Below are 18,968 nucleotides of genomic sequence, written 5' to 3'. Positions count from 1 at the left end.
ATTATTTATTTATTTTTAATATATCTATAATTATTTATTAATTTTATAATTTATTTTTTTCAAACAAAGTTCAAAAGGTTTCACCTAATAAAGTAAATTAATATGCATTTTCTCTCAAAAGTTTATTATCTATTAAAAATTAAATTATAATATGCATTCTTAGTAGTTGTTGATAAATTTTAAATTACAACTAAATAATTTTTTTTGCTTCTTCTGTAAAAATTGGATAATATTATAATTATATGTCATTTTAAAATGTTATGCCTTTTGAAAACCGAATTATAGAAACCGATCCAACCGAATTGTAATTGGATTGCATCATATTTGAATTTAGTTTGGACAATTTGGATCTATATTTTGAAAACCGAATCAATTTGGATTTACTTAATTGGATCAGATCAAACCGATCCATCCAAACGAACACCCCTATCAGAGGATTCCTCTTCTTCGACCCATTCTTCCTCTTCAACCAGCAGGAACTTAGAACCTAGATTTTGATTATTGAGAAAAGAAACCAACCTTTTGTACTTTACTTCATATGACTCTTCCTTTGAGTCATTCTTCTTCATTTTAGAGTCCCCCTGCAAAGTGATCAGTGTCTCCACAGTTGGAATTTCTTGATCCACTAAACTTCTTTCATTCTTCAGACTTCCCAAAGTGCTTCACAATCATAGCAACACTTGAGGCTAACTTAACATAGTAATCATCCTCAAAATCAACATGATCAGTGTTGTCGTTGTCACTGTCATGGGTAGGTCTTGATTTCTTTGAGATAAAGGAAGAGGATTTGTCTTTGAAGTTTTCCTTCATGATATCCTTACACATAATCTTGGATTCTTCATGGTAGCATAGATTTACAAACAAACTCTGCAAATCCATGTTTTTGATATTCTCACTGGTTTTTAGAACATCAACATGATGTTCCTACTTGTCATCTAAAGAGTCTAAGAATTCTATCACAAGAACATATTCATGCTTTAAAACATTAAACCTTCACATATCATTCACAAGACAATTAAAATGATTAAAAGTCTGAGTAAGGGTTTCATTCATGTGTGCGAAGAAATGTTTATACTTTCGATTTAGGTTGTTCTCCTGAGTAGCCCTGACTTCACCAGTCCCTTCATAAGCAACAGTCAACGTATCCATCATCTCTTTTCCGGATAAGCAGTTCTGAACAAGATGATAGATCTCATAAGGCAATGCACTAATGATGGCAGCACAAGCATAAACATCAAGATTGACCAACTTCTTTTCATATTCAGTGTATGCATGAACATGAGTTCTTTTTAGTTCACCAGGAACACCATTTTTCATCTCAGTGAAAGTTAGAATAAAATGATCCTTTTTTATGATGTCTAGCATGTTATAGTCCATGGTTTCAATGACAACCATATCCTTGCTTTTCTACATAGTGAAGTTTTTCTCATCGAAAAATGGAATTTTATATGCAGATGTAGATCCAGAGGTTGGATTTGAAGAATTGGTGGAGGTAGACATTGCTTGAAGAAATTAGAGTGTTTGCTCTGATACTAATTAAAGGATTGTAAGTATTAAATCAAGTAATAGGGAACAAGAAATAATCAAAAACTAATTTTGATTAATAACTCTCACAAAGAGAGAATGCATAAAGTCATGTTTTACAATGAACCCTAAAATAACTTCTATAACAAGGATTTAAACACAACTATACAAAGATAAGATCTTAATCACAAAGCTTATGAATCTGAAAACTTAATAAACAAGTAAACTTCACGTTGGTGATGATGAAGATCGTACATCGTATGATTCGTTAAGAGATGATCATGGTGAAGAGGTTTGAGACATAATATTATAAGGTTTGATTTTACATGATCGTTTAACCACAACTCCAAATTTAACAAGTCCTAAAGTTTTCATCAAACTTATAAAGCTTTCAAACTACCTCAAATGTTTGTCAAATTACACATTCTTAAGATGCATTAGAGTTGTTTATCGTTGGTTCAAGCCATAGTGGCCACTTTTTGGCACATTTTTGTTGCATCTAGTCACAAACATTGCCACCCAACCACCATTGTAACACGAAATCACGTGAGGTAAGATCGTCTTAAATCTTTTTTACAAATGATCGATCCAAACCAAGACGAACCAGGTGAACAATCCCTTTCTTTTTTGTGGCAATATCTTCTAAGGCATTAAATACTCTTCAATCAAAATTGGTTCCAACCGTAAATTGTTTCATGCCATGAATAGAGGAACGGAACGGTGGATAATGGCCGCCCACAATTGTGTGGAGCCATACTAGTTTCAACCTCGTCGACCCCTATTATTTCTCTTGATCGAGCGCTATTGTCTTTCTTCTCATTCCCTACTATACGATTGAATGCACATAACATGCATAGTGTATGTATGTGTTTCTATCAACCTTTCAATCGTTCCAAAAAGGGATTGAGTAACCTTTCTTTTCATCGTATTTGTCACAAAGAGCAAGTTTCCAACATAGATTTAAGAAGGGGAGTGGGTAAGGGTGTTGTAATAAGATTAAATATAAAATAAAATTAAAGTATAAAATCAGTATTCGAATTTCAATCTGAAATTTCGAATATATTAAATGTTAGATAATTTCGGATTGGATATAATTGATATTTTTGAACACCTTTACCGCTTCGCCACCTCGACAACCACCACCTCAACCTCTGTCGTTGCCGCCACCACCACCGCATCCTCCACACCTGCCGCCACCACCACCGCTACCGCCATTTTCCTCCACCTCCAACACTTCCACCTACGCCACCATTACCACTCCCCTCGCCATCATGACCACAACCATCGTCGTCGCCATGTCTGTCACCACCATCCTCACCCCATATAGCCATCATTTTTAACTATCATCTAGAAATCAATGTGGTTAACATTTGTATGTATATATGGTTTGTTTGTTTAGTATCATCTATGACTAATTTGGTTTAATATCATTTCTGAATATATGGTTTGTTTGTTTAGTATCATCTTCTACAAATTTTAAGAACAAACATCATTTAGTCCTTTGCCTCTTAAAAAACAAAGAGCAAGTAAGTCATATGTATTAGTTTTTTAACCCATGTGTTGAAAACCGAACCGGACTGGCCGGTTCGACCGGTTCAACCGGGAACCGGTCCCGGATCCGGTTCATATAGGTCAAAAAACCGGCATTTGTTTGAACCGGTGAAAACCGGTAAATACCGGTCCGGTTGAACCGGTAAAACCGGTCAAAACCGGAAATTTTTAAAAATATTTATTTTTTTTCATTTTTTGTATTTTTTATATAATTAAATATAATTATAACATCATCCGGTTTTTCCGGTTTTTGAGACCGGTCCGACCTGTTGGACCACTTGAACCATCGAACCAGTAAGACGACCGGTTCGATCTCCGGTCCGGTTTTCAAAACCTTGTTTTTAACATTAAAACTGAACTGTAACCGGACCGGTTGGAACAAATTAGTAGTATTCGATCTGGTTCCTGATTCTCAAATCCATAATTTTCAGCTTTTGGTTATTTCGACTGCGGTCAGGTTCAGGTATCGGACACCTTTTTTGATAGAACACTTCCTAATAAGCCAAATCGAAACCGGTTATTTTGGTTCATGGTGCCTGATTTACTCTTTAATCCGTCTTCGGTTATTTTAGTTGCGGTTTGATTCCTATTACTAGAGGTGGCAAAAATTGACACGACGCGAAACCCGACACGAACCCGACACGAAATAAACGGGTTTGGGTAAGATATTTCAACCCGTTTAAATAAACGGGTTGACACGACACGACACGAAAATTAAATGGGTAAGGTTAGGGTTGAGAATTTCAACTCGAATATGACTCAAAAATGACCCGTTTATTTATATGCAAGTTTTTTGAATTATTTAAATAAACTAGAAAGATACAAAACAAAAACCATAAGTAAAAGAAAACCTTCGAATTGAATTGTTTTGTAACATTGAAATGACTTAGCCGTCTAGATCAAGACTTCATTTCAGTTTTTCCATTCTCTCCCAAAGTACCCAATCTCTTTCACCACTCTCACATCCTCGTGACCTTGTCATCCGCCTCCCCAAATCGCACTCTTTTAATTTTGTCATCTGAACTTGCTATGACTTCATCTATTCTGCCTCCAAACTATTAGTTTTTCCTTTCCACCTACCCAACTCCTACTCTTTCAACATGCTCGATCTTTTAACCTCACATGACACAACATATTTCAAGGTATATCCGTAACCCGAAACCCGACACGAACTCGATACGAAAATAAACGGGTTGACACGACACGACACGTTAATTAAACGGGTCAGGTTAGGATCAAACAGTTTCAACCCATTTAGTATTTCGACACGACACGAACCCGACACGACACGACACGACACGACACGACACGATTGTCACCTCTACCCATTACATCCTAATAACTTAACTCAAGTAAAAATCCATAAAAGTACTTTTGCAAGTGGCCCCACCCGGATGACCGTGTATTATCCAGGAACACACAAAATCACACCTACATATCAACTCGTCCTTTCCCCCACCTCCTTCCGTCATGCTCCGTCGTCACCATGGGCTGCTCAACCACAACCACCACTACCTCCGCCACGCTCCCTCCTTATCCTCCTCCATCCGCCCCTCTCTCCAAACTCCACCTTCACCGCCGCTCTCTTCTATTCCTCTCCTCCACCACCACCGCTCTCTCCCTCCCCTCCCTCTCCATAGCCTCACCACCACAAAAACAACCTGACACCACCATTACTGACCGCGTCTTCATGGACTTCAGCATCTGCCCTAGCTACTTCCAAACCCGAACCCTAGGATCAGATCTCGCCCTCTGTCCCGATACCGAACCCGTCGGCCGCATCGTCCTTGGCCTCTACGGCAACCTCGTTCCAATCACCGTTTCCAATTTCAAATCCATGTGCACCGGCGTCTCTGGGTACTATAAAGGAACGCTAATTCAGAAGATCTTTCCCGGTCGGTTTTTCATGGCGGGGCATCAAGGACGGAGGGATAAAGGAGAAGTTAAGCCGCCGGTAGGTTTGGTTAGGAATACAGAGAGTATCGACCCCAAGGCTTTCCAATTAGGGCACACAAAGGGCGGCGTTTTATCACTCTGTTTATCGGAAAACGACGACGACGACGACATTAAACTTGATCCGAATTATCATAATGTCGAGTTCATGATCACAACTGGCCCTGGTCCTTGCCCTGATCTTGATGGTAGAAATATTGTTTTTGGTTCTGTTCTTGAAGGTAACTTCAATTCTCCTAAACATTTGATTAAATTCGTGTTTAAAACCATTGTTTTAGGAAAGGAAATGAAACCCATTTCGTTAATTTCAGTATTATGCCATAGAAGTTAAGGATTGGAATTGGAACTTTGATTCAGATTTCCTACTACTTTTGCAAGATTTCTAGTTCTAACTATGATATTCAAGTTAGATCTACTAAGCATATATTCACTTTGGCATCATGATTAGGGTTGTGTAATGTGTGAAGTTGTTTTGTTAAAAGACATATATACCCTTCTCAATCGTAATCATTATACAATGCTACATAGTACACAAACAAATAAAAGAAGGTTGCTATTAATAGTAATATTTTTGTTATAGGTATGGATGTGGTGGCAAGTATATCTTCAATTCCAACATACAAACCAGGGGAAAGAATTCGACAATATAATGATTTGGCAGAGTTTCTTGGAGATGGAAGAGCTAAAAATGCACGTGCAATTTGGGATAGGCCTCAAAAGACTTTGTATATCAGCAATTGTGGTGAACTTAAAGTCACAAAGCCTACACTTTCCCCATCACTACCTTAATCACTCAATGGCACACTTGTGTTTTTTTTCATATCCGGGATAATTAATTGTTGAAAGTATCATGTTTCTCAAATGTAAATGAGATATGTACCTAATGTGGTGTAAATTTACATAAAGTTTAACATTTTTATGTTATGTAATTTATCAACTTTAAGGATGTATACTTTTTTATTTTTTGAATTTGGGGATTAGGATTTAGCTTATTGTGTCTTGTAGCATACTATTCTCATTCAATTTTATTAGACAAAATTACACAAATGGTCCTTGTGGTTGGTAGAAAATACCACTTCAAGTCATTTTGAGAAGTTTTTAACATAGTTGGTTCTTTTCAGGTCTAAAACACGCACAATGGGTCATCACTTGTGGTTGGCATAAAATGATGATCCATTGGGTGGGTTTTAAACCTGAAAAGAACCAATGATGATAAACTTTCCTAAAAAGTACTTGTAGTGGCATTTTCTACCAATCACAAGGACTAATAGTGTAATTTTTTATTTTTATCACAAAAGTACTTAGATTTTTGGAAGCACATTTTATTTGGAAAAATTAAAAGTAGGATGCTATCATAAATAAAGTGGCAAAAGGAAGTTAATTTTTTTACATTTAACCTCTTGTAAAATAGCATGGCCCATAGCCCCATACACATGTGTCCCATCATTGGGTTGGGTTTTGATACATCATTTAGGATACAATTATATGAGTACAAACAAATATGCATTAGAGAGGAATGACAATAAATCAATAAACTAATAGAAATTTCTCATACTTTAGTATTTTACAAGGAAAATAAAATCAAACAATAAAAAAAAGAAAAAAACACTAACTAGCCATGGAACCCGAATGAGGAGCAAATCTCGTGGAGAAACTACGAGGCAACGAACAATCATCATCACTTTCATCGCCAACACCATCGTTAAAATTAAGTGCATAACTCTCAGGATCATATTGAAATGGAGAAGAATTCCCTTTTTTCGGTTTCTTACTAAACTTTCTAATGAAGTTCTTCCATTTAGGCCCCGCAATCACCTCTGAAAACTCTCTGAATCTCTTGAATCGATTCATCAACCAACTGTTTTTGTCTCCAATGTCTCTTTCTCCCAACCTATGGTGGATGAACACCGCTGTTTCTCCATCATGGTGGTGGGAATTGAAGTAAGAGAAAAGGCGGAAACAACCGCATTTGTTGCCGGAGACAGCCTCTTCATTGTCGGAGTTGTAGTAGTCATCGGAGATGTGATTGCTTTGTTGTTCGTGTTCCATGATTATTGATGGTGGTTTTGCATTGGTTTTGGAGTGTGCTTTTTTTTTGTTTGTGTGTGTTTTATAGGGTGTGTGAGTGTGTTTGTTTTTTGGACGGCTGAAGAATCAAACAACAAAGATTTTGAAAATTTAGTGGGAAACAACTAACAACTAAGAAAGGGAGGAGCCGGCAAAATGGCCAACACATAAGAGGGTATTATTGTCTTTTTATTATCTTCATAAGAAATAAAGAAGACTTCAAAATTTGGCACAGACTGATTTAGCCTAATTATATATATTTTAGTTAAAAAAATAGCCGAAAATAGAAATGATCCAATTATGTATTGAATTCGCTAAGTGACACTTAATGAGCTCCAATTTGGCCATAATTGGTTGTGATTATCTTATGGAATAATTTCATTAGAACCAAGCCCGTGAGTCAATAATATTTAAAGTTTGAAAAAAAAAATTATCCTCAATTTTACATAAATGTGATTGTACAAGTGTCTATGCATTAGACATTTGTACATTTGAGAAGAAAAAATTACAAATCAGAAAAATGAAATCGTTCATTGCCAAATGTCAATCAAGGGCAAAATTAGATTTTTTTTAAAAATTTCTATGAAATTACAGGTGTAACCCCCAAACTCACAATCCAAATTTCGAAATCTCAAACCATGAAGATCCATGAGGCTATATGAGTAATTTTTTAACTTCTTGGTTATTTCTTGATAAAAATTTAGAAGATTAGGCTAATTTTGTATTTTTCTCTTATACTCAATTTTCTTAACAGCATACCAAATCAAGATTGAAATGTCAAAGATTCAAATATCATTTTTTATGATAATTTATAGCTACATAATCAAACATGAGTGATGAGTTTAAAAAAAAAAATTTACATAATTTCTTATTTCATATACATGTACTTTTACTTGTGAGCACACATGCACAAACCAAAATACATGCAAAAAAGATGCCATCGGACTCGGAATACAAACTTGATTAAACTCATAAAAGCAGTTAAAACCCCTGATACCATTATCGCATTTTGGGTTATGATGATATATGACATGATTGAATTTTAAGAAGTGTATTTTAGCAGAAAATTAACTAAAAAATGACACTCATACATACATGTAATTTTTTTAGTTATTCAACATATTAAAAATATAGAAATAGAAACATGGATAATATATTTATTCATTTCCCTGATTTAAAATTCAAAACCGATCTAAATAAAATTCAAATGTCAATGGCCCAAAAATCGTAAAAACTGTATACAACGGAAAAGTTCAATAGTTACTAAATTGGGCCAATTCCGAAACCCACGACGTCGTTTTCATTCCCACATTACCGTTTTGAACCTTTAAACCCTCTCAACGGCTAGTTCCCATGGTGACCGTTCAAGAAACACCGAAAAAGCTCAACATCATTTGACAAAAACCACATTCTTTCATCATCATCATCAATCATCAATCACCAAACGTCTCTTCCATTTTTATTCATCTACATATCAGATTCCAACAATAAGCTTCAATCACTCCCAAATTCTTCAAAAAAGGAAAAAAAGATCGATCGCAAGAAAAAAAAATGGTGTACACATACAAACCCACGTACTACTCTTCTGTTCAAGATTCAATCGCTTCTATTTGCAAGAACATCCTCCCTTTCTCCTTCAAGAAACGAAGGTTACCCGCCATTGCTGCTGCTGAACAGAGACTATGGAAGCAACAATCTGATAACTTAAAATGGCAGCAGGAATCTTTCCATCAGATCTTGAATTTGATGGGTTTGTTTAACGAAGGTATTTTGGCTGAGGCTGAGGTTTCTGCTTTTAGGGCTCATCTTCTTGACACTCTTATTTCTTCACCTTTTGATCATGAACAGCCTGTGATTCTCAGAGATAAACTGATCTTCTTACAGGTTAGAACCTAAACTTCTCGTAGTTTTTAGATATTTTATTTCCTACAAGTTTAATCTGCATAATTTTTGTGGGAAATTGTAGTTTTTTTAGGTTAAAAAGTATGATTTCTTTCTCATGTTAGGTGAATTTGTATATTCGTATTGAATGATTCTAATTGTGTTAAGAATGGAACAAGTTATGATCTGGGTTTTGAAAAAATCGATCTCTGTTTCAATTTTTGGATAGATTTAAACAAACTGTGACTTGGATTTTTCTGGATCTCAAAAAGTTGATATCTTTTTTACGTTTAGTTAAATTAGCATCTCCATGGTGGATAATTATTTGTGTATCACTTTCAAGACTCGAACAAACTGCAATTTGGGTTTTTTCTGGGTGTCAAAAAAGTTGATTTTTCTTTCTTCATTTTGGTTACAGGAGTTACTATATGCAAACTGTATATCAGAAGAGGAGTATCACACATCAAAAACTCCATTGATGCAAAGACTTTCAGCTCAAGGAGCCAAAATCAACCCAAAAGACATAGTCGTTGCTGGATCACAACAAAGAAACCCAAACGACGAATGGTCTGTAATTGACTTACAAGACTCCGGCTCCAAAAACAAGTCAAAGCCACAAAAGTCAACAATCAAACAAGTCAAAGGAACTGCATCGATTCTTGGTCTTTCATCATCATCTTCATCATCAAACAAAAACGATAAAGATAAGAGTGTTATTTCTGATATGAGTATTCAGAATCTTGGAGTATCTCAAGAAAACCCATTTTGGAATTGTGAAATGAAAGAAAAAGATGAAGAAAAACCGACAATTTTGATGTCAGAGAGTGTGGTGATTGAGGATTCGTCATCAAAGAAGGCGAAAAGGAGGGGTTTTAATGGTTTTATGAAATGGAAGAAGAGTGATGATTTGGAGAAAGATACGATTCCTTTATCACTAAATGATTCGATCAATGAAAATTCTTTAGGTGTTGGAGAGGGACAAGATACCAAAATCAAGAGAAAGCTACATACGGATGGATCATCGGGTGATTTCTTTGTTGATAAGGTAATTTGATAGAACAATTTGGTTTAGTTTTTTTAGTAAAGTGATCGAGTAGAAAAAATAAAAGATGTTATTATACACAAATAATTGAAATTACATTTCTATTCTTGTGCTTATGCGATCATTTCCTCAGGTTCTAGGAGATAAAATCAAGGAGGAGCTACTAAAACTCAAAGCAGAGCTTCAATTATCGTAAGAAATATAGATTTTGAGATATAGTAGTTTTTATTTATTTATTTATTTATTTGTAAAATCCATGAAAATAAATAACTCAATGATCCGAAAATTTCAGTGATGATAAAATTGATGTGATTTCGACAAGGCTTCCCATCGATAAAGCTGACTTGAAAAAGTTTTTCTCCAAGTAAGCAAAAAAATCAAACTTCTTGAAAAATTTAGTTATCTTTCACCAATTTTTGATAATTTTCATGGGATTTTTAGGAAATGGTGTGATCAATATGGAGAAATTGTGTTGGAAGTGGTGAGAAAAGAGTTTAAGGATCATGTTCAAGAGATCAAGAACACGTGTTCTGCTATGAAGAAAGAAGAACAGAAGAGGTCGGAGATTAAGAACACATGTTTTGATATGAAGAAAGAAGAGCAAAAGAGTTTGGAGACAAAATGGACAACTTTTGATGAAGAAGATGATGAAAATTGTCACCCGAATCTTTTTGCGGATACGGGTCGAGTTTCATCGGGTTTTGGATCCCAGAAAGATGATCGAAGTGTTCGAGTTTCTAAAAATAGAAATAGTAATGATAGGTTGTTCAAGAACAACCCTTTCTTTGATTACTAGGTCAAGATCGAAATTTGGCTTGTGGTATATGATTATAATGAATGTTTCTATGTTTTTTTTTGTTGATGCTTATAGGTTTATGTGAGTTATGAGGATTAATTTTATTTGTGTATTGTTGAATTGATCTTTTGGAAATAAACTTGAAAGTTTATGGATGACAAGCTTTCTACTTTCCACTTAACATATTGAAGAGTGCATTTTTCTTGAAATTTATTTGCATTTCGCGAAGGGAAAAAAATGTATGATTGACTGATTGACTGTGATGGCTAATAATGCAAAATTCATCATTTGTAGGAAGTTGTTAAGAGCTTAAGATGTAGCAAAAGGATTTTTTTTTTTTTAAGAAAAATCACTAAATTTTCACATTTTTATCTGACTGCTTTATTTTTATTTTAGTTTCTTTGCAAAAAAAAACTCACGTATAGAGTGTTCAGAAAAAACTTTTCAAAAACATCATTTTTAAGAAAACCAATTTATTTCAGAATACAAAAACCTAAACCATGAAGGGGATGTTTACTAAAACCAAAACCAAAATGAATATTTTGTTTTTGGCTTCAGAAATATCAAACCATAGGTTTTTTCGATTTTGGTTCCTCATTTTTTTTTGCTTGGCTTTTTCAGTGATTGTTTTTGTTTTTTATTTTCATATTCATGGGTTTTTTCATACAAATGTGGCTAAAATTTAACAAAAACAAATACATTAAATGACATAATTTTGTTTGTTGTTTTTTTATATAAAAAACAAAAATAAGCCAACAAAATCATTTTTCTAAAAGCCAAAAACAAAAACAAATAAGTTTTTTTTTTTTTTTTTTGTATTTATTTGATTTTTTGTGTGGTTTCGGTTATTTATTTATTTATTTTTGCATACCTTGTTAACCATCAAATTCATGTATCCCACATACCTTATGAAGTGGAATCACCGAATCAGCACCATTTAGATTATTTAGAACATATTCTATTATAACTTCCCGTTTTGCTTATTTTTTTATTGATGGAATAGTGGTATAAATGCATTTAATTAAATATGATTAATAATCATCAGTAGCTAATTAAAATAATTAATCAAATGAAAACTAAAGATTTTTTATTTGAGGGGCCAAAAAGGTGCACTTTGAAACTTTCTTTGAAAAGTAGTTACAGATGAGGGGCTAAACTGTCATTATGGAAAAGTCAAGGGGCAATTGTGTAAAACTCGGACTTAAAGGCATATTGTCACCGGAATTTGGATTTTCCTTTCATGAGTCCACCGTATTATTGTTTAGATTAGGGTGAGCATTGGTGGTTTGGGTCGGTTTTGACCTACAACCGAACCCAAACTGAATTATCGGTTTTAAGAAAATTAGAACCCAACCCAACCAAACCCGATGGGTCGGTTTTTGGTTTTACTAGTATGTTTGCGGGTTTGATAAGTTTTGAAACCGGACAACCTAAACCTTAGTTTTAAAATATTAACTATGACTAAGCTAAATCCCAAGATTTGATTATATAGAGGGAGATATGTGTTTGAGTTTGATCTTAGCTCGAAATGGGACGGATCTCAATTAAATTTTAAAAGAGATGAAGTTGCATCTCTTTTATAATAGAGATTTGTGGTTGGGTTTTAGCCTCAGCGTCGATGTGGGATGAGTTCTATATGTAAGAAAAATAAAACCAACACCAAGATTTAGAATTTGCCATCAAGGATCAATTCTTGATTGAATCAAGAACACCCGCTCTGATACCAATTGATGAGAATTGTAATCGAGATTTAGAAAGCAATCATGATCTAGATGAATGAGTAATGAATGATATGAACACCAAATGTAAATATTAATCAGCAAATTTGTATTGAATAGAGAATTCTAATACAATACTGATTACAAAATAAGCAGAAAGACTCGTTTTTCTACTTCTATCCTCAGCCCCTATTTATAGGAAATATGAGTGTACAAAAAATACTAAGTCTAGACATTAGGCTTCGACATAAAAAGACTTAGTAAATAAATACATGCGAAATAGAACAAACAATGCTTCGACTTTTACAACTAAATGACTCAACAATATTCCATGTTCTCCCAAAATTGTCTTTCTAGGCTCGATTAGTTTTACAACTGCACGACATCCCTAAACACGAAAATAACTTAAATTCGACTTTTTCTTGAACCAAAGTTCATATAGGACTGATTTGTTCTTTTTATTTGGAATCCTATTTAATAAATAGCAGGTCGTTAACATGGCCTCTCCCCAGAATCCATTACTCAACCCTGAGTATGACAGCATCAAGTTTACCATTTCCTTTAAGACTCGATTTTTGCGTTCAACAATTTTATTCTGTTGTGGTAAGTAAGGTGTCGTGGTCTCATGGGTGATACCCACTGATTGGGAGTATACGAGATCCATATATTCACCTCCCTTATTAGTATTGGGACATTTAACCGGATTGCCCAATTGCAATTTCACTTCGGTTTTGTATATTTTGAATTTATCTAAGGCTTCATCCTTGTAATATAACAAATACACATAGAAAAATCAAGTGTAGTCATCAATGAAGGTGACTACATTACTTTTTATTTCCCAAGGAAGGAGTGGATGTGAAAATCACACATGTTACTGTATACAAGTTCCAAAATAGCCGAATTTCTAGTGACACTAGGAAAGTGTTGTTTTGTCAGTTTTGTAAGCATGCATGTTTTTCATTATCAGAAGTCATGTCAAAGGTTGGAGTTAAATTATCTTTTGACATCTCATGCGTCCTTCTAAAATTGACTTGACCTAATCTTTCATGCCAAAGCATAGAAATATCAACATTAGAAGTAGAAGATAGAAATGCAGAATTTTGAACTAGTAATAATTTGTCAATAATATTCAAACGAAACATTCTATTATTTAAATATCCAAAACCAATAAACATTCCACATCGAGATAAGATGAACTTATTCGACTCAATAACTTGTTTAAAACCATCAAAATTAAAAAAAACTAGAACTAATATGATTCTTTCAAATCTTAGGAACAAACAAAACATCAAAAAGTCTAATAGTCTTTCCAGAAGTAAATTCAAGACTCAAAACACCGATAGCACAAATAGGTATAAAAGAATCGTCTCCCATTCTCAGCACCGATCCATCTTCAAGCGGTGTTAATGTTTCAAAAAACTGTTTATCCTTGCATACATGGTTTGTTGCCCAAGAGTCGATCCACCAAGCAACATCATCATCCTGTACAAAGAACGATTCAGGAATAAGTGAAACACAATAAACCTAATTTTGATTAAAATTATCAAATTTAGTAAAATCTGACCACTTTAACTTGGCCCAAAGACCCGTTCACACTTCCATTGGCTCCACTGTTTCCAATACCATTATTATTATTGTTGTTGCCTAAGTTCACACGAAAATCATGTTTGCAATGCCCCACCCTGTTGAACCTCCAACAAACCAGTTCCTTTTTCTTTTTGTTGGAGTTATTTGGGACATGTTCCTGCTTAAGTTTGCCATGTCCTTTATGGTTCGAGTTCCTGGATTTATTTTCAACCATATGAACAAAGGGATGTCCAGATTCAACTTTCCCTTTGGTTTTATCAGATTTGTCAATTTCCTTCGTACGGAGAGATTCTTCAATACGAATATGACTAGCAAGTTGAACCAATGAAAATTCCTCCTTTTGATGTTTTAGGTTATGTTTGAAATCCTTCCATGATGGTGGAAGTTTGTTAATTACACTTGACACATCAATGGATTCATCTATATTCATATTGTGCAATTTAAATTGACCATAAATACCAATGAGTTCATTGTATTGTTCAGTGAAAGACCTTGAATCGGCTATCTTAAAGTTATTAAAGTCACTAACCAGAAACTTCTTGCTAGAAGCATCCTTAGTGATGTATTTCAATTCAAGGGTGTCCCACAAATCCTCAGCAGTTAAAGCATCACCATGGATATCAAATAAAGCATCAAACATACCATTCAAGATGTGACCTTTGCAGATGTAGTCGTCATTGTCCCACTTTTGCCTCTTCCTGGTCTCTTCAAGTGTCTCATTAACACCTTCCTCCAGATCAAGTGGTATTGGAGTAGTCAGCACGTATGCTGCTTTCAGAGTGGTCAGCATGAAGTGCATCTTCTTCTTCCCTCCTGAAATTGACGCCTTTTAACTTCTCCAGTTTTGCGAACTTCATGGTCATCTCACGGATTGATTCACCCATCTCCAAAAACAGACACTATCAGCTCGATTGTTAGAAATTAGGTAGGGTTTATAGTGGAGATCTGGTTACCCTTTGGATCGTGTAAACACTTTCAGAACTGATATTTCTACCATATGCCCGGGTTACAAGAAATTCAGCCTAGGATAATCCCAAAGGGACACTTACAAATCTAGGCACAGAAAACGTAAGCCAAATTGCTAGAAGATCCTGAGTTCGTATGAAGAAAAACAAGAGCTAAAAGGTTACCCTTCTCCTCAAAGGGAGAGTCATTTATATAGAAAACGATATGTAGGGTTTTGTTTTAGGGTTGGCCGTCATGGGTTCATTTGGAAACAAGTCAAGATAATCCAGAATTAACAAGGAAATCAATGGTTTCCAAAACTGACGATCTTAGTCAATTTTACCATAATCACCCTCAAGAATTTGATTTTTCCACTATATACCCAGTAGGGGCTCTGCCCCTTAGACCTCGCTAGGGGCGCTACCCTTAGACCCCGCCAAAGGGTCGCTGCCCCTTTGGAAAGCCCGGGCCCTGCCCTCAGACCCCCGACTTGTCGTCGAACCGGCTTCTAATTTGGTTTTATACATAGTGCACTTTGCATATATCCAAACATATATTAGAGTACAAATTACGAAACCCTTAGCTCACATGTAAGTTCCAATTATACAAAACGACATGACGACGCTAAAATCACCAACACCTAACTTTATTCAAATACACAAAGTATTTACATTTAATGGTATACAATTCTATTGATATCTTTAAATAATTATAAAAGAATGATATAGAATATATCAAGAATGTTTAATTAATTCCAAGAAGTAATTCTACTTCCCATTTTGTTAGATTATTACATAACAAATATTGCTTAACTAGGTGTGAGACTTCTAATAAATACTTTACATATATATTACCTTACATATTAAATGTGAAATTTTAATTTAATAAAATGAAAAATGCAATAAAATGACAAGTGGAAAATAGAAAATTTTAAAAATTCTAGAAAATGCCATATGTCTAAATGAAGGAGAAGAGGACATGTGGCAAAAAAACCTTCATTTATTATAGTAGATCATCGCTATGGAGGACACGTGTGACACGGCTATTATCCATACACGTTCCTCCTCACATGTGATAGTTATCGATGAAAATGGGTAAAACATATTATCATACTTTATTTATATTTGATATATTCGACAACCATTTGATAATCCCACCGACCACACATAGTTATTTAACTTTATTTTTTCCACTTATGTTCCCTTGACTAGAAACAAAATAAACTCGTATTTTCAAAATCTATCTTGTTAATAATAATTTAGTGGATACTTGTTTTTTTAACAGGTTATCACATTTAGAATAAGTAAGTTTTCAAAATATAATATATTAGTAGAATATAATGTAAAATATTATAGTATAACGAGAAAGAAAGTTATAACGTTATAACTGTTCCATTCCGCCGTGCTTATATAGGTCCTCCTTGCATTGATTAAGAGAAGAAACAAAGATGATTTCTCTACAAAATTATAAAAGGAAAATATCTTTTTAACCTAATGAACTTTTAAAAGATCATTCAATTATTTTGTTTATACATTAAAAGAATAAATTATAATATGACCGTTGGAATGGTCCCTTGATTACATGTCATTTATTTAACCTCTTTAACCGATTTTTTTTTTTTTTTTTCAAAAATGACGTTTTAAACACTTGAAATTGGACTTTATTCCCTTTAATTGAAAAAAAAAAAAAAAAAAACACTTTAGGGACGTTTTAAAACAAATAGGAAAAGTTAGGTTAATATGTCCAATAATATATATTTTCTTTATAAAAAATAGTCGAAACTAGTTTATAGATATATGCGTCAGTCTTAGTTATATATTATTTGTTATTATTTTTCCCGAACAAAAGATTCTTAAATATTACTAAAAGAGAAACCTTATGACATCATCTTAAATAATCTGGACCACTGATTGCATTTCAATCTTATTTTTTCCACCCTTAGATCAAATTGCTTACATCATCTTCCCCATATGGAATGTATTTAATTCCAATAAATGATTTGCAATCATCAATCAATAACTTATATTCGTTGAAATGGAATATATTTAATTCCAATAAAAGTTTTCCATATTTTACATCTTGAATTTTCAGTTATGAAGATTTTAATATGATCAGTTTTAAAAACATATTACTAACAAATCATTTCAATCAAGGCCTTAATATTAACCATTAATATAAATCCGTTTATATTAGTAAACCATTAATATAAAAATCTTTTTTTATTAGGAAATCATTAATACCGAAAAATCATATTCAAATTATCACATACATATACGATTCATCATTGAATTCGCGACTCATATTTATTTTCAATCGTTTATTTTCTTCAAATCTTCTCCTACAACATCGTTAATATTGCTTATAACTTCCATCATCATTCTCTGCTATAAACATTCGCTCTTGTGCGCCAGAAGGTCAGTACCTTCTTTCATTTTTTTATATTTTTTTCGATTATTTTTTGTTCCTATATCAAATGTATGTATTCATATATTTCGATTTTCTTTGTCACAAATTATATGAAATCAGATAACTATTTTTCTGAAACTTTTCAAATAAACATGAAAAGATATTAGGTACCTTTAACAAAACAAAAATTAACTATCTTGGGAACTGATATTAATTACGAAAATGTTACTTTTATATATTAGAGATGATTATGGTTTTTTTTTTTAATTTTTATGTAATAAGAATCCGGTTAATTTTGGCATGATTTTAAAATATCATTGAAATTAATATGTTTTTATATATCATATTAACCTACTTTTTTATCTTTGTATAGTAACAATAAAATTTATTAATTTACACAACAAATATAAATATTTCAAATTTTGTAATCTTATTATACCTTACAAAATACAACTTCCTCCAAAATAAATTTTCGCCAGTAATTTCATCAATAATTTCAACAAACTTAAATTTGTATTTTCTTTATATAAGTTTTTTTTAATGATCCTGATTTTTTTTCTCCAAAAGTATATCAAACATTTACGTCTTAGATAATGCTGCCCTATTATAATTATTATTTTCCAAAAGTAAATCCATTTAATTAGGAATTTGATATAATAAAGGAAGTGAATGTTAATTAAAATGAGATATATATTCCATAATTATTACATGAGTTTATTAAAAAAATTAATATCAAGGTGTAAACATTAAGCATTTTTAAAGTGAAATTTCAGAATACATACAAACGGTGATGTTGTACAATGAAATATAAAATTGAATGGACTGAAAAAAAAAAAACACTATTAAAGTAGTCAATCTTGAAAATAACATAGTTATGAAAAATTATAAAGTAAAATAAAAATTATAAGATATTAGGAGATTTGTAAAAAGTACATTTAGTAAAAGCGTTACGGTTATTAGAAAAAATAAGACCGTTAAGATTAGTGAAAATACAATATATAAACTAAATTATCACAGTAGTAATGAAATGTCATTATTTGATATTTCATATAATTGATAGATATATCAAATTACATTGATGATATACTAAAATTATTCAAAGTTGCGCCAAAATTAATGCAAAGTTCTTGCGAACACTAAATAAATAAGAACAAAAATAAAAGCTAGCATTTATATTTATAATCAATTTAAAATTAACCAATTATGATTTAGAAAAGAATCTTCATTGATGATATACTAAAATTAAATCTATATAACATTTAACATTTTATAAATTATATTACATAACTTTATTTGAATAAATAAAATAGTTGTCAATATTTAATGCAATAGAAAAAACGGTATATTGGTTGTCAATATATGTTTAAATTAGGTAACATTATTAAGCAAGGAACGTCTAATTAAAATGCTTATAAATATATAAATATTATAACTATATGAGACGAGGAAAGTCGTTCAACTAATAAAACAAAATATGATGTCTACAAAGAGATCTTTC

The 18,968-nt window shown here is 32.9% G+C and overlaps 3 protein-coding genes across 3 annotated transcripts; 2 read left to right on the top strand and 1 right to left on the bottom strand.

Moving 5' to 3' along the window:
• The first annotated feature begins 4,515 nt into the window (after positions 1-4,515).
• On the top strand, positions 4,516-5,988 carry LOC145062797 (Cyclophilin-like peptidyl-prolyl cis-trans isomerase family protein). Its single transcript, XM_079010390.1, has 2 exons — positions 4,516-5,249; positions 5,609-5,988. Exons 1-2 carry the CDS (start codon positions 4,562-4,564, stop codon positions 5,815-5,817), a joined length of 897 nt encoding a protein of 298 aa, XP_078866516.1. The 5' UTR covers positions 4,516-4,561; the 3' UTR covers positions 5,818-5,988.
• A 648-nt stretch (positions 5,989-6,636) lies between these two features.
• Positions 6,637-7,077, bottom strand: LOC145064075 (uncharacterized). The gene has a single exon (XM_079011594.1). It carries the CDS (start codon positions 7,075-7,077, stop codon positions 6,637-6,639), a length of 441 nt encoding a protein of 146 aa, XP_078867720.1.
• A 1,363-nt stretch (positions 7,078-8,440) lies between these two features.
• Positions 8,441-10,969, top strand: LOC145063328 (uncharacterized). Its single transcript, XM_079010918.1, has 5 exons — positions 8,441-8,979; positions 9,395-10,021; positions 10,152-10,210; positions 10,311-10,382; positions 10,460-10,969. The coding sequence occupies exons 1-5, from the start codon at positions 8,647-8,649 to the stop codon at positions 10,812-10,814; spliced, it is 1,446 nt and encodes a 481-aa protein (XP_078867044.1). The 5' UTR covers positions 8,441-8,646; the 3' UTR covers positions 10,815-10,969.
• Positions 10,970-18,968: the final 7,999 nt, after the last annotated feature.

Source organism: Lactuca serriola, chromosome 7, assembly GCF_051521515.1.
Source record: "Lactuca serriola cultivar US96UC23 chromosome 7, Lser_US96UC23_V15, whole genome shotgun sequence".
Lineage (NCBI taxonomy): Eukaryota > Viridiplantae > Streptophyta > Magnoliopsida > Asterales > Asteraceae > Lactuca > Lactuca serriola.
This window is presented reverse-complemented; position numbering and strand designations above follow the sequence as displayed.

What these genes read in the sequence shown, in the direction of transcription:
- LOC145062797 (XM_079010390.1), top strand. Translation starts at nt 4,562, where the DNA reads ATGGGCTGCTCAACCACAACCACCACTACCTCCGCCACGCTCCCTCCT. An exon ending in TTTTGGTTCTGTTCTTGAAG is followed by an intron (nt 5,250 to 5,608) that starts GTAACTTCAATT and finishes TTTTTGTTATAG; the next exon opens with GTATGGATGTGGTGGCAAGT.
- LOC145064075 (XM_079011594.1), bottom strand. Translation starts at nt 7,077, where the DNA reads ATGGAACACGAACAACAAAGCAATCACATCTCCGATGACTACTACAAC.
- LOC145063328 (XM_079010918.1), top strand. Translation starts at nt 8,647, where the DNA reads ATGGTGTACACATACAAACCCACGTACTACTCTTCTGTTCAAGATTCA. An exon ending in GTGATTTCTTTGTTGATAAG is followed by an intron (nt 10,022 to 10,151) that starts GTAATTTGATAG and finishes TCATTTCCTCAG; the next exon opens with GTTCTAGGAGATAAAATCAA. An exon ending in AAAGCAGAGCTTCAATTATC is followed by an intron (nt 10,211 to 10,310) that starts GTAAGAAATATA and finishes CGAAAATTTCAG; the next exon opens with TGATGATAAAATTGATGTGA.